This window comes from Triticum urartu, chromosome 4A (genome assembly GCF_056163025.1).
Source record: "Triticum urartu cultivar PI428250 chromosome 4A, HENAU_Tu73, whole genome shotgun sequence".
NCBI lineage: Eukaryota > Viridiplantae > Streptophyta > Magnoliopsida > Poales > Poaceae > Triticum > Triticum urartu.
Window position 1 is genome coordinate 608,323,637 of NC_141876.1, and position 13,582 is coordinate 608,337,218.

At 41.8% G+C, this 13,582-nt stretch overlaps 1 protein-coding gene across 1 annotated transcript; it reads right to left on the reverse strand.

Moving 5' to 3' along the window:
• Nucleotides 1–1,701: 1,701 nt before the first annotated feature.
• On the reverse strand, nt 1,702–11,280 carry LOC147977277 (uncharacterized). Its single transcript, XM_087519235.1, has 7 exons — nt 11,024–11,280; nt 4,928–5,001; nt 4,755–4,852; nt 3,427–3,533; nt 3,005–3,290; nt 2,388–2,922; nt 1,702–1,881 (listed from the first exon to the last, which is right to left on the reverse strand). Exons 4-6 carry the CDS (start codon nt 3,529–3,531, stop codon nt 2,405–2,407), a joined length of 909 nt encoding a protein of 302 aa, XP_087375361.1. The 5' UTR covers nt 3,532–3,533; nt 4,755–4,852; nt 4,928–5,001; nt 11,024–11,280; the 3' UTR covers nt 1,702–1,881; nt 2,388–2,404.
• Nucleotides 11,281–13,582: the final 2,302 nt, after the last annotated feature.

Here is a 13,582-nt window from a genome sequence, read left to right on the forward strand (position 1 = left end):
AACAGTGAGGATAAAGCAAAGAACTCTTCGTTTTATGGCACAAAGAGTTAAATAATAAACTTTGCATCTTCCATACAAAAGATATGTTTAGATAGTCACATCTAAGTAATTGTGTCAACTAATTTAATTTGTAATTGTCAATAAAATATGGTTGTACTTCATATTCGTAGCACAAAGTAGCTTCGATAAATTCACTTGAGAACAAATTATAGTATAAATTATGTATGAAATTGAAAAAAACCATAACGACCTATTCGCTAGGACGTTTGTAAATTCACCAGTATCACTAAATTAGCTACCAGCAATGGTAAAGGAATTAAAAGAATATAAGAACTGCATTACCTACTCATTCCATGGTTCCACTTTTTCCATTTACATGTAATCCAAAATGTGCTTATTTATACACTATGCTTACTTGAGTTGATAGTATGAAAAATAGGCTACTCAAAAATCTATCATACAATTACGTACAATTTTATATGATGAAATTGGGAATGCACAGTGTAGAAATAAGTACTTCGGGCCATGTCACACATGCCATGTATAGGATATATCTATTATATATTGAAATAATAATGCAAGATTAAATAAAGAGATTTGCTAGAAATTCTCACCAAGAAAGCAAAACATGATGCCATTGATTTGCATTTACCTCCATTAACTAACTTTTATCGGTTGTGATTACACATTACTCATAAGCCATAGCTTGCATGGAAACATAAAATCCTAATTAGGCCCATATTGGACCAATAAGGAGCATGTAGTGCATAATTTTCTTTAGCGGCAAGCCTTTTCCCTTCGATTAATCTAGATCTTTGCAAGAACATGCATTTCTGTATGAATTGTTTGCAATATATTCAGATGAGGTTGTCATATGGAGCATAAATATTTGGATTAGTAATACCAGGCTACTCTTGTGTAGTGTAAAATGTTTATCAAATATAAGTATCATAACAAACATTTTCCCATGCATGGTTATATATTGAGGTGGAGATTTTTTTTCCATGCACGCATGGTTGCATGTTGAGATCACATTTTGCATTAAAGAACCTAATTGGGTGGAGTATGAAATTCAAAAAAGAGCAAAAAGGAAAATAGTTCATGAGGTGGCATGTGCGGTGAGATGGCATATGTGCATTTTGTGATTACAGAAGTAGTTGGGATTACATACTTAGGTATATGGGATATAGATCACCCTTATATTCTCAAAATCAATAATGGGCCTTATATTTAGTAGGTATTTAAACCATTAAACTTTGATTTATACGGTAATGATATTTCCAAAATAAGCAGTTAGGTCATTCCTGAATCCAAATTTCACTACTAGGAAAAGGCCTACTAATGGCGCACTGGTTTTGCCTACTAATGGCGCATTACCAGTGCTCCATTAGTAGCACGCCACTAGTATTTTTTACTAATGGCGCACCACTAGTGCGCCATTAGTATCTGGTATACTAATGGCGCACCAAGCAGTGCGCCATTAGTTTTGCCCACAGTGCGCCACTAGTGTCTTCTATACTAATGGCGCACCACATGGTAGTGCGCCATTAGTAACAATTTTTTTAATTTGTTTTTCTTAATCTCAGGTCACTATTTCACCTATGAGATATCCAACACATATATATACAACAAGCACCATATAACAATCATAGCCAACACACAAGTTCCATCATATATACATACATAGCCAACACACAAGTTCCATCATATATACATACATAGCCAACACACAGTTCCATCATTACATATTACAAAAGTTTCACATTGTTCATCCGACACCGTTATCCATCAATTCACAAAAGTTTCACATTCATAAAAAATAAAAATACAAATGGAAAAGAAGCACGCCATCCATGCAAGCTTCCGTGAATTAAATCAAATCTGCAAAATGATAAACAAGAAGTTAGAAGAAGAAAAAGAAGAAGACTAGAAGAATACTAGAAGAAGAAGAACACTAGAAGAAGAATAAGAAAAATTTTGGAAAAGAAGAAGAATAAGAAGAAGACTATAATCTTATTATGTAAACTTGATCATTTTGTGCTAACATAAGTTATTTTGGAGCTAACCTATAGGAAACTAAGCATATAAGCTCTAAGTTAGTATATTAGAGCCAACTTAGGTAAAATGAAGCTAACCTATGTCATTTTGGAAAAGAAGAAGAATAAGAAAAAGACTATAAGCTTATTATGTAAACTTGATCATTTTGTGCTAACATAAGTTATTTTGGAGCTAACCTATAGGAAACAAAGCATATAAGCTCTAAGTTAGCATATTAGAGCCAACTTAGGTAAAAATGAAGCTAACCTATAGGAAACTAAGCATATTAGAGATAACATAGGTAACTAAGTATATATATATATATCATTTTGGAGATCTGACATGCATACCTGACAAAGTTCAGTTCTCATGCATTGTTCTTCTCCTTCTCCTTCTCCTTCCTCAGCCTGATGCACCAAGAGCGACGAGGCGGTGGAGGCAGTGGAGGCAGTGGGATGTAGTCTTCTACCACAATTGGCGTGGTCATGTCGCCCAGCTGTGGGATCGCCGGCGCCACCACCGGTGCGTGGTCATTGTCAGGCACCACCACCATCGCGAGGCCACCTTCAGGCACGACCATCGCTAGGTCATCCTCAGCCACCTCCATCTCTTGCCCATGGTCAGCCACCACCATCTCTTGCCCTTGGTCAGCCACCACCAGCGCTAGGTCATCCTCAGCCTGATGCCCATCATCATCCTGCAGCTCCTCATCCCCACTCTGCTCCTCTTCTCCCGCACTCCAGTCTGGATCATCCTTCTTGTTGCCTATGGTACTGCCAGAATCGCTGCTGCTTTTGCTACAGCCAGAATCGCTGCTGCTTTCGCTACAGCCATAGTCGCTGCTGCTTTGGCTGTAGCCAGTGTCGTTGCTGCTGCTCCCATTACCTGTCCAAAATGCAACAATGACTGTTAACAATCGATGTGAGACAAAGCCAAATATAGAGGAATAAGAAGAGGCAGAACGTACCGGCATCATCATCGTCAGCGTAGCGCATGCGACACATAGTCGTGTTGAACACCTTCACGATGAGCATGGTGGTGTCGTCGTCGTACCTGAAGAGAAGGAAGTACCCTAGCCGCAGGTCGTAGGCACGATAGAACTTCTCCCACCCACGAGACAAGTACATGTGGCCCTCCTTGATCACCAACTCCACATCCCACTGCCTGCAAAACCCGCTGCCGGCCTGTCGCAGCTTCACATTATTTGGCGGATCTTCACCCATCAGCATGTTCATAAAACTGTCAGGCAGCCTCTGCAGTTTGGGACAATGAGTGTGATGTAGCAAACAACATCATGGATGATACTGAAGTCATGGATGATACCTCGTTTTATATACCTGCAAACAACATAATGAGATGGGTGAAGGGGAGATCTCTCGTTTTATATACCTGCGTCATGGATGATACTGAAGTCTCAAGTATGATAGTGAAGAATTTGGAAGCATCCAACTCGTACTGCGGTGTCGCAGAGCGGCGGTGGCTGCTTCCCGCCATCTCTGATAAGCAGCAGAAGAGACCAATTAGTACCCTTACAACAGATCATAAAACATGCATGATAACAGGCATTAGTCGCAAGTACCCCATATGTCCTATTTTTAGCAAAGTCATGCTAAAATTCACGGAAAATTTCAGCATTACCTTTGCTGAAAATAGGACATATGGAGTACCCGAATTTGCCGGAACGGAAGTTAATCGACATTCCGGCAAACTCAAGGGCCTCTCGGGGTACCTGCAAATTCATCACGACACAATGGTCGGAGACAAGACCCAGCAAACTAGCACCACAATGTGCCTCTACTTTCATATGGATGAAAAGGCCACAGACCATATGGTTCTCTGCTTTCATATGGACAAAAATCAGCTCAACTTATGTGAGCTTCCGTTCCAGATCTAATAGGTCACCCAACAAAAAATCATCAATAGTTTAGCAAGTCTGTACAAACACAGAAAGAATAGAAAGTTTGCTGCCTATTTAAACACAGAAACAAAACACTACTTGAAACTTCTGCTACATTTGGACCATGGCAATTTACTTTCATGGAGCATGACAAATGTATTTTACAGATCGTGGCATTGTTTTTACTATATGCACCATGGCAAGTTTCTTTTCTTTTTGCAACATGGCAAATTTCTTTTGCACCGGGCCATGGAAAATATAGTCTATGCATCATGAAAATTATAGTGTATGGATCATGGCATTTTTTAATCTACATTTTTATTCTATGGATCATGCCAGGAAATTATAGTCAATGCATTTTTTTAATCTCTGGATCATGATCCAACAAAATTGCCATCTCCCATGGCAAATATAGCCTATGCATCATGGAATTTATACTACTACAACCACTGCAACCACTACTGCAACCACTGCAACCACCATCTCCCATGGCAAATATAGCCTATGCATCTCCCATGGCAAAATTATAGTGTATGCATTTTGAATTTTTGCCATGCTTTTCTTAGGAATCAAATATGTTCGTAAACCTTGCCATTGTAAAAAAAATATGGTGCACAAGGCATGGAAGATGGTGCACAAGGCATGGAAGTTCCACTTAGTTAAACACAATGCATATGCAAGAAACCAAATCTAATTGATCTCACATGACTCTGCTACATTGCAATTATCTAATTGTAAGATGTTGTGCACACAATAAAACATGCATCGCATACAAGAAGACAACAGTAAAGAATTTGCATAAGTTTGGATCAAGAATTACCTTCAACCTGGGAGAAGAACACCACTGCATTCTGGGAGAAGATTACCACTGCAACCACCAGTACACCACCGCAATCTCGGACAAAACAGCAGGTCAACCTGCGAAATAAAAACCAGCAGAGGATCAGGGTTCATGTCGAGCTGCTCGAATGGAGACCACATGATTCAAAATACCTTCAACCTGGGAGAACAACACCACTACAACCAACAGTACAGCTTGGCAATCTCGGACAGAATAGTAGCTAAACCTGAAAAAACAAACAGCAGAGGGTCAGGGTTCATGTCGAGCAGCTCGAACGGAGAGGGGGTGGAGATGGGGCTCGGGAGGAGACGTGGACAGGTACTAGGTCATAGGAAAGGGATGGAGATGGGAAGGTAGCAGGCGGCAGAGGTCCGAGATGACGGCAGCGCCGAGCAGCCCGCCACGGACGCCGCGATGGGGATTAGGGCTGGTGGTGGGGGGCGGCGTGGAAGGCGCAGGCTTTGGAGGGGGAGCGCGGCGGGTGGCGGCGAGCCGGGGAGCTTCAGACTTGGGTGCGGGGCTGACGACGGGGAGGAGGGTGGAGGGGAGGTGGAGGGTGCGGCGGTGTTGGCTGCGGGAGTGGCATTGGTGCGCCTGGGGGAGGCCGGCGCGGGCGCGGAGGCGGAGGCGAGGGCCCGGGAGCGCGCGAAGGACGAGATGAGAGCGGCACGGGGTGGGGAAGATGGCCGGAGAGAGAGGTGCCAGCGAGGAGATGGACGACACTGACCTAGGAGGGGAGGGGTCTGGCGATGGCCGCGGCTAACACGGCGGCGAGGCTCGGGATCTGGCGGAGAAGGCGAGCGGGGGAGAGGGCGGGCGAGCACGGTGTCGCGGCGATGACCGGGCGGCGGAAGGAGGGGGCGCGCGTGAGTGTGTGGCGACGGGGGAAGTGGATATGGCGAGGGTGGGACTGCCGAATTAGCTAGGGGGCAAGATTACTAATGGCGCACCCACTGGCAGTGCGCCATTAGTATGTTTTTTTTAATTATTTTTTGCCATAAGTAATTTTTTTATTATTATTTTTTGCTGCATCTAATAATTTTTTAGAAAATGAATATGAATATGAAACAGTAATAATTTTTTTAAAAATACAACCAAATTTGTTATTTGAAAATATTTATGAATATGAAAAAATATCATCAAATTTTTTATTTGAAAATATCATCAAATTTTTTATTTGAAAATATAATCAAAATTGTTTTTTTATTTTTAGTTGCATTCATTTGTGACAGTGGAGCGGGGGAGGGTGCGGGGTGTCGGCGGCGGCGGTGGAGCGGGGGAGGCTGCGGTGGGTCGTCGGCGGCGGTGGAGCGGGGGGAGGGTGCAGGGGGTGCTCGGCGGCGGTGGAGCGGGGGAGGGTGCGGGGGGTCGGCGGCGGCGGTGGAGCGGGGGGAGGGTGCGGGGGGTGCTCGGCGGCGAGGGGGATCTGGCGAGGGGGATAGCTATCGAGAGGGAGGGGGATTGAGATCGAGTGTCCTCATGAATATTCAATATTTTTTCATATTGAATATGAAAAAATATCATCAAATTTGAAAAAATATTCATGAATTCAAAAAGTGCCCATGAAATTTAAAAATATTCATGATATCAAAAAGTGCCCGAGAAATGAAGGCTACAATTTAAATACAATTTAATATATATATACACTAATGGAGCACTGTGGAAAAGTGCGCCATTACTAGTTTAAACTACTAATGGCGCACTGTGACACGGTGCGCCATTAGTAGTTTTGCAAAAAGGTAAAAAAAATACTAATGGCGCACTGTCTGTCTGGTGCGCCATTACTAGTTAGAACTAGTAATGGCGCACTTCGGTCGGATGCGCCATTAGTATGTATGTAAAAATGAAAAAAAAAATATCACTAGTGGCGCACCTTTTATCGGGTGCGCCATTAGTGTCTTCCACTCCAATGGCACATCACAAACTAGTGCGTCATTAGTATATAGTAGTGGCGCACTACAACCCTGATGCGCCATTAGTGTCAATCCTATCTATAGCCCTTTTCCTAGTAGTGTTTTAATTCTTTGAACTAATTTACTTTCATGTACTAGCATATAACTTTTGACGATTCTCACAACCTTCTTGGAATAGCATGGCATTTAACTTCCATAAACTTCTTACTCATATGTCAACTTAACAAAAAATGGCTAGAAGAACTAGAGAAAATTTATGCTCATTAACCGGGTAAACTGTTCTTAAATAAAAAAAATGATCTTAATTGTGTCATGCTATGGTTAAATATATGTGGGTATAAACGTATTTAAAGCCACTAAATGTAATAACTTTTTGGACTAAAATGAGTAGAATTAGAGAAAATCTATGGGGTCAACTAAGAACAATCACTAAGTACATATGAATCTTCTTATATGTCCTTAGATAACATCATGAAATAGATGTTATCATAAAATATCCTAGTAATATGTGCTAAAAAATCAATCGGATTATACGTATGTGCAAGAAAAATGTTAGAGAAACCATATTTTACAAATGAGATTAGACGACTTGACCGATGCTTTCTCTCTATAACATTAACACTACACGTTAGATCTAGAAATATGAAGTGAACTAAATTGGATTTCTTGTAGTTATATGCGAGGTTGATTGAACAATAATCCATAGCATGTTCACAATCTTGATGCCAGCAAAACAGATAGATCTGTGGGAAGATGTAAATGGCGGTGAAGCCTCCTAGATCGACAGTCAGGCAAGTGTTTGCACAAGGGATAACGATGACGGTCCAATAGAAATATACTAACAATTTGTTATGAGAGCCTATATCTTAGGACTTTATTAGGAATTTAGAAATAATTTTATAGAATCTTAATTCTATAGAGATGTTCCTATATTTGATGTGTTTGATAAAGAGAGATGAAAGCATGGACAAGCTATGGGTGAGATGCTCCATAGGTTCATAATTAGCATAAGTTCACACAAATGAGAACAATAGCGATACTATAGATATCATGCCAACAAACTTATTTATTGTTAAGAGATCCTATCTCTGGCATTTACCTGTTAAAATAAATTAAAGTTTGATGAGTTTTAGTTCTATGGGATGGACAAACAGAGCATATGCTCCATGGGTCCCATAGATTGTCCATCCCATAGATTGTCACAATAGTTCGATTTTTCTGCACCTTATCATTGGATGAGAATTTATAGATCTCCATAACTGGCATTAGCATGATGTGAACATTCATTTTATGGACCCATATTATAACGAACTATACGGAAATTATCTTCATAAATGCACCTAATCATCTCATGAGCATTGACCTGGAACTATTTGTGCCATGACAATTTTAAACTAGAATTAGTGTGCCGGTATTCACATAGAAATATTGATAGCTTGTAATATTTTATCTAGTAAAATATTTTTTTCATCATAGTAAGAATACTAATGATGATGCCAGCAAAATATTGTGGATCACTTTGCATGTTTATTAATAAGAATCACATACTGCAGCAGTAGTGATTTTTTTTCCTTGAGTATATATATGATGCTAAATATATATTTACACGCACACTAAAACAAATAATCTGTCTCTGGTACAAAAGATATTTAGCCTATATTATATAACTAACTGGGTGATCCCTACTAACATATTTTTCTCAACATGGTACCTCGACATGCAACCATGTATAAGGAAGACCCACTTCAGCATGCAAGTATGCATGAGAGTTTTTACTCTATTATGTTACTTATATTCAATAAATATTTTTTCCTACTACCAGTAGTCGAATTCATATGTATTCTCAACTACTACCAGTACGAAGAACAATGGCACCAACAGAAACTAGGTTTGAGGTGAAGAAGTTCGATGGAACAAGAAACTTTGGGTTATGGAAGATAAGGTGAAATATTTGTTGGCACAATAGGGATGCTTCATCGCGTTGCTGGAAATCATGTCAGCTAAGATGGAATTATTATGTGATGGATTAAAACTCACGGAAGATGATTTGGGAGCCTCGAGCGTTCCATGCAGCCAGACAAGTTCAGTTGGGTCGGACAAGATAGTTTGACGGATCGATGCAAGTCGGTTGGTACAGAAGACGATGCACACGGGACCTTGAAGGCAACGAGGGGTGAGTGTGGGCTGATCATCTAACATAGAGTCATGTTGAAGGTGAAGCTAAATTCTGGAATACATCATTAGGTGCTGATTGAGGGGCTACATCGAAAGTTGACAGAGAGTCAAAGCCTATTTCAACGGGAAAAAAGCGATTGACATGTAGTTCAGACTAGAGCTCCGTGGTTTGATTGAAACGTGATAATTGTCATCGGTCGGTGATGATTGGTGGTAATCTGCAGTGGGGTTTGTGTGGTGTGGGTTCGCGACCTTTGAGGCTCAACCGGGACAGCAAAGGCATGACGCAGTAATAGCGGCGAAGCATGTAGTATGCATGAGACATGAAGACGTGTCAGGGCTCTGGTGGTCATACATGTGTGGGACAACTGTGAATTTCATTCGGGATGACGACAAGCAACGGCAAAATTCCTTCAAGTTTCAGACAGGCGGTCAAGAAAGGGGTGGTGATGTTGAGTTCAGTTAACTCTTATCTGTAACACTTAATAAGTGAGTTGTTCACTTTCACGCATACCAGTGATTGATGTGTGATGATATTGAACGGATACTCTAGAAGTTGGGAGTACAAACTAGAGTAAAGAGAAACTAAATTTTTCCCGGGTGTTGACAGTGATCAAGAAAAGAACCGACTACAAGTTGCAGGTGCAGTCACATGGAGTAGGAGTAGCAGCGGTACTCATGGTATAAACTCAAGTCCAATGTACAAGGGGGAGTTTGTTGAAATTGTGCCGAAGACAGTGTACAAGGTAGGTTATAGTTGGACTTCGATTTGTATTGCGTTTAGACAGGATATGGAATCATGTCCTAATAGGACACTTGTATGCTAAGCCTCTTATATAATGAGGGGTAGATGCACGATATAATCTATGCCAACCATAGTTTTGGATTTCGTTTTGCCAAATTTACCGGGCCTTGGCGAAATGGATTAAATTTGGTTTTACACGAAAATGCCAAACCAAAATTTGAAATTTGGAACGAATCTGACTACAGTTTGGCAATTTCTTTGGAATAAACCAGAAAAAATATAAAGAACAGAGTCTTTATCAAAATATATAATGTAGAAATCAATTAACAGAATCCATGGATCAAAACATTATAGACCAAGAATTGAACATTATACAGTCGACATGAACCCTAGATTAACACTCTTGTAGAATGTATGCACCAAGTCATTACGACCTCATGTGGTGGCCCTCCACGGTGTTGCCGCCGTCTACAGGGTCGCCCGCGTGCCCGGGCGTTACCGCTGCCACAACGTTCACCCTCCAATGGGAGAGAGAAGAAAGTGGAGGAGGAGGCTGGGTAGGGTGGAATCGGACCGCTGGAGGAAGAGGAGGCTGGGTAGGGTGGAGTCGGATCGCTGGAGGAAGAGGAAGAGGCTGGGCGCACGTGGAGCGCTGGAGGAGTAGGCTGGACGTAGGACCTGAATTTTTTGACCGGGTCACACTAACACCGGGCCCAAAAATAGTATGGGCGAATTGGACGAAATTTATTTTTTCCGGACGAAATCCAAAATTCTCATGCCAATATAACAGCACAAGCATGCAGGGAGAGCCGGCGGCGTGTGTCGGCGCCCCGGTGGCGGTTGTCTGGTGTTGTGATGGCGTCACGGGTAGGAGCGCACGTAGTCATGCCTTGGGGATGTAGCCAAGTTTATTAACCTCGTTAATAAATCTCGGTGTTGTGCATCATGTGATTGCTTGCTCCTTGCATGATCGACCAGGTACCTCGGATTAATTCTAACATCATCTAGTCCTATAAACTAGTCGGTACAAATCATGCATGTATGGTACAACCAAATTAACACAGGAATCGAAGTGTACGTTTTGACTACGAGGTAATTAAGGTACGGTGTACAGGGAAGAAGGAGATCAGACCAGCATATGCCAAGTTTTCTCGTCTTGGTTTGGATATGGATTTACTCCGACAAACAAAAGAAAGCGGAATCTTTGGCATGATAGTGCATATTTGATTTGTTCTAAGACCAGTTATAATATAGAGAAATATATATAAAGATGTATGATACTAAATTTACATCGTACAAAAAATAAGTTGATAACCTTTTTTAATTTGGCCAGTACAAAGTTTAACACAAAATAAATCAGAGAACGTATGTGTGAAAGGATATAAACCTGAAGGTAGCTTGCGACACTTATATACCTGAATGCTTGCGACAGGAGGCTTATTGAGCCGCCTGAGGAGGCTTCGCACCTCCCGCCGCCGCTGCGCTGTACTCTCCGGAGCCGCCGGCTCCGCTGCTGCCAGTCCCTCCAAGAAGACAAACGTGAGAGCCACGACGAGGGCGGCCAAGCACGCACGCGTCGCTGCCATTGAGCGTCTGCTAAATATCAGAGCTAGCTAGCAAGCAAGCAACCAAGCTCTGTTGGTACTGGTGTAGGTTTTGCTAGCTTCGGTTGCCGTGCTATATATACATCTCAGCGATGGAGAGGCGGCGAAGCATCCCGGCGTTTTATAAGGCCGGCCGAGTGTGCTCAGCCGCCGTATATTTTAGTTGGGAGCGACCGACCGTAGTGGAATACTGTACAAGGAATGACTAATCAGCAAGCGGCCCCAGCTGAGTACTATTGAACTGCATGTCCGCGTCCAATTGGAATTCTTAAGTAAGCTGCAGCAATTTCTTGGAAAACTATCATCCTCTCTTAAGCTGGCTGATTTGAGAATGACGCTTAGTCGCCTATCAGAAGTCTTCACTGGAAGGATACCCAGTAACACTATAGGCGCGTTTGGTAGCCTGCATTAAAGCCAACCAGGCTCTGGCAGGCTAAGTAGCATGTTGCCTGGCTCGTACATAGAAACTGAGCCGCACGAAACTTAAAGCGCCCAAAACCTGGCTCGCCAGGAACGCTCAAATTGACCGTTTTTCAAGATGCAGGTTGGGCTTAGTGCAATTTACACTACGGAGAGTATGCGAGTTGGGCTTAATGCGGGCAACCAAACTACATGCAGATCTTTGAGTTTGGATTGCTCTACTCCAGCGAGTTTCCTGATCATAGGATGGCGATCAAAGACGAGTAGTGCAACATAGTGACCGATCTCCCTTGCTTGTTTATCTCTCGTCTACATCTATGTATAGGTTCTATTCTACTTTTTTCCGATAAATATTAGAGCCCCCACATAACTTCTAGGATGGGCAGGTCTGAATTAAAATGTATTTGTATTATACATCTGGGATGCATAATGAACCAACTTCTGAATTCTCAGGTTAGTGGTCAAACCAAGCATCTTGCTGAACAATGTACATCGATCACATAGAAATCCACAACATCTATTAGTTTCTCCAGCGCCAGGCAAGTCTCCCCACCCCCATCTCATTGACCTCCAATTGAAAATTAGATGGAGCAGCACAGTACTGCAACTTGGAGGCCGTCCACAACATCTTTCCAGCGCACCAGCATCCTCAACAACTTCTGTTAGTTGACATGCATGAAGCTGGAACTAGCATTTAGTCTTCTACTCTTCTGAGTATATATGTCATTCTTGTATTTCATTGACACCCGCAGATAACATATAGCTGATGAAATGATAGTGACAACCTTGTTTTCTAGAGACACAAAACTAATAAGAGGCTACTGATTCAAAATCTGCTCCAATAATGCACTTGTGAATAATTTGTATGAATATTTTAGATCAAATGATGTTGACAGCATGGCAATCAACGAAATAGTGGTGTATTTAGCCAGAGAAAAGGCGCTAAATTTAATTACACTTGCTCATACGTATGATTGCTAACGCGTACACTCCAAGTAAGTAAGTGCCTTCTTCCCTTCGCCACGAGCTTTTACCCCCATTCTGGCCACAACCTGCGATGCTTCTCGCGACCTATGATAGTTGTCCCCTCCAAACAGAGTGGTGAGGAGGGAGCAAGATGAAGCATAGCAAGCAAGCTGAGCGTTAGCCGCAACAGTTTCCTTATATCCATCAAGTTCGATCCACTGCACAGTGAAACTCATCGAGTTCCATAATATATTGTGCATTGGTTTCTCAAAACTAAAGCTTCATAAAAATTGAACCGGTTTATTGAGAAAATTATCTATATCTTAATTACCAAATAAATATAGAATCATCGTTGAAATATATTCCCATTTCCATATGATACTAGCAAGAGGCCCATGCGTTGCACGGAACATCAAGATGCATTTATATATACAAGCTGTTTATCTTGTGGGAGACAAAGATGAACGAGGGAAGGCCTTATCTGCAAATATGGAGACGGGTGCGGGTATCTTTTTGCAAAATAGCCATAGTTTACTTTCTATCCGTCAGATATAGATTGGACGGATATTATAGGATGGCAGGCACACCATCATCGCCAACCCGGTTTTTATAAGAGTAGAGATATATTTGATACTGTAATTTTTTCATATTTGTTTACATAAACTTGGCCAAAGTTTACAAGTTTGACTTTTATTCTTATCTCTACCTAATAAAGGAGCTATTGCTTCTGGCGATACGTCATATAAATTTCCCTCGAAGTTGTAAAATACTACCCACCTGTATCTATAAGTGACAAAAAAATATTTCACACAGAGGAACCCCACAGACTGCGCCACCCCATGTAGGGATCTCCTATACCACGCTCCGAGCGTTGGGAGAAGACGCAGCCTCACCTTTTGGGCCGGCCCATGTCTGCGCGGCCTGTCTTCAATTTTTTTTTCTTTTTCAATTTTCTGTTTTCCTCCTTTATATAATTTGGTAATT

What these genes read in the sequence shown, in the direction of transcription:
- LOC147977277 (XM_087519235.1), bottom strand. Translation starts at nt 3,531, where the DNA reads ATGGCGGGAAGCAGCCACCGCCGCTCTGCGACACCGCAGTACGAGTTG. An exon ending in CAGTATCATCCATGACGCAG is followed by an intron (nt 3,291 to 3,426) that starts GTATATAAAACG and finishes CCCAAACTGCAG; the next exon opens with AGGCTGCCTGACAGTTTTAT. An exon ending in CGCTGACGATGATGATGCCG is followed by an intron (nt 2,923 to 3,004) that starts GTACGTTCTGCC and finishes CATTTTGGACAG; the next exon opens with GTAATGGGAGCAGCAGCAAC.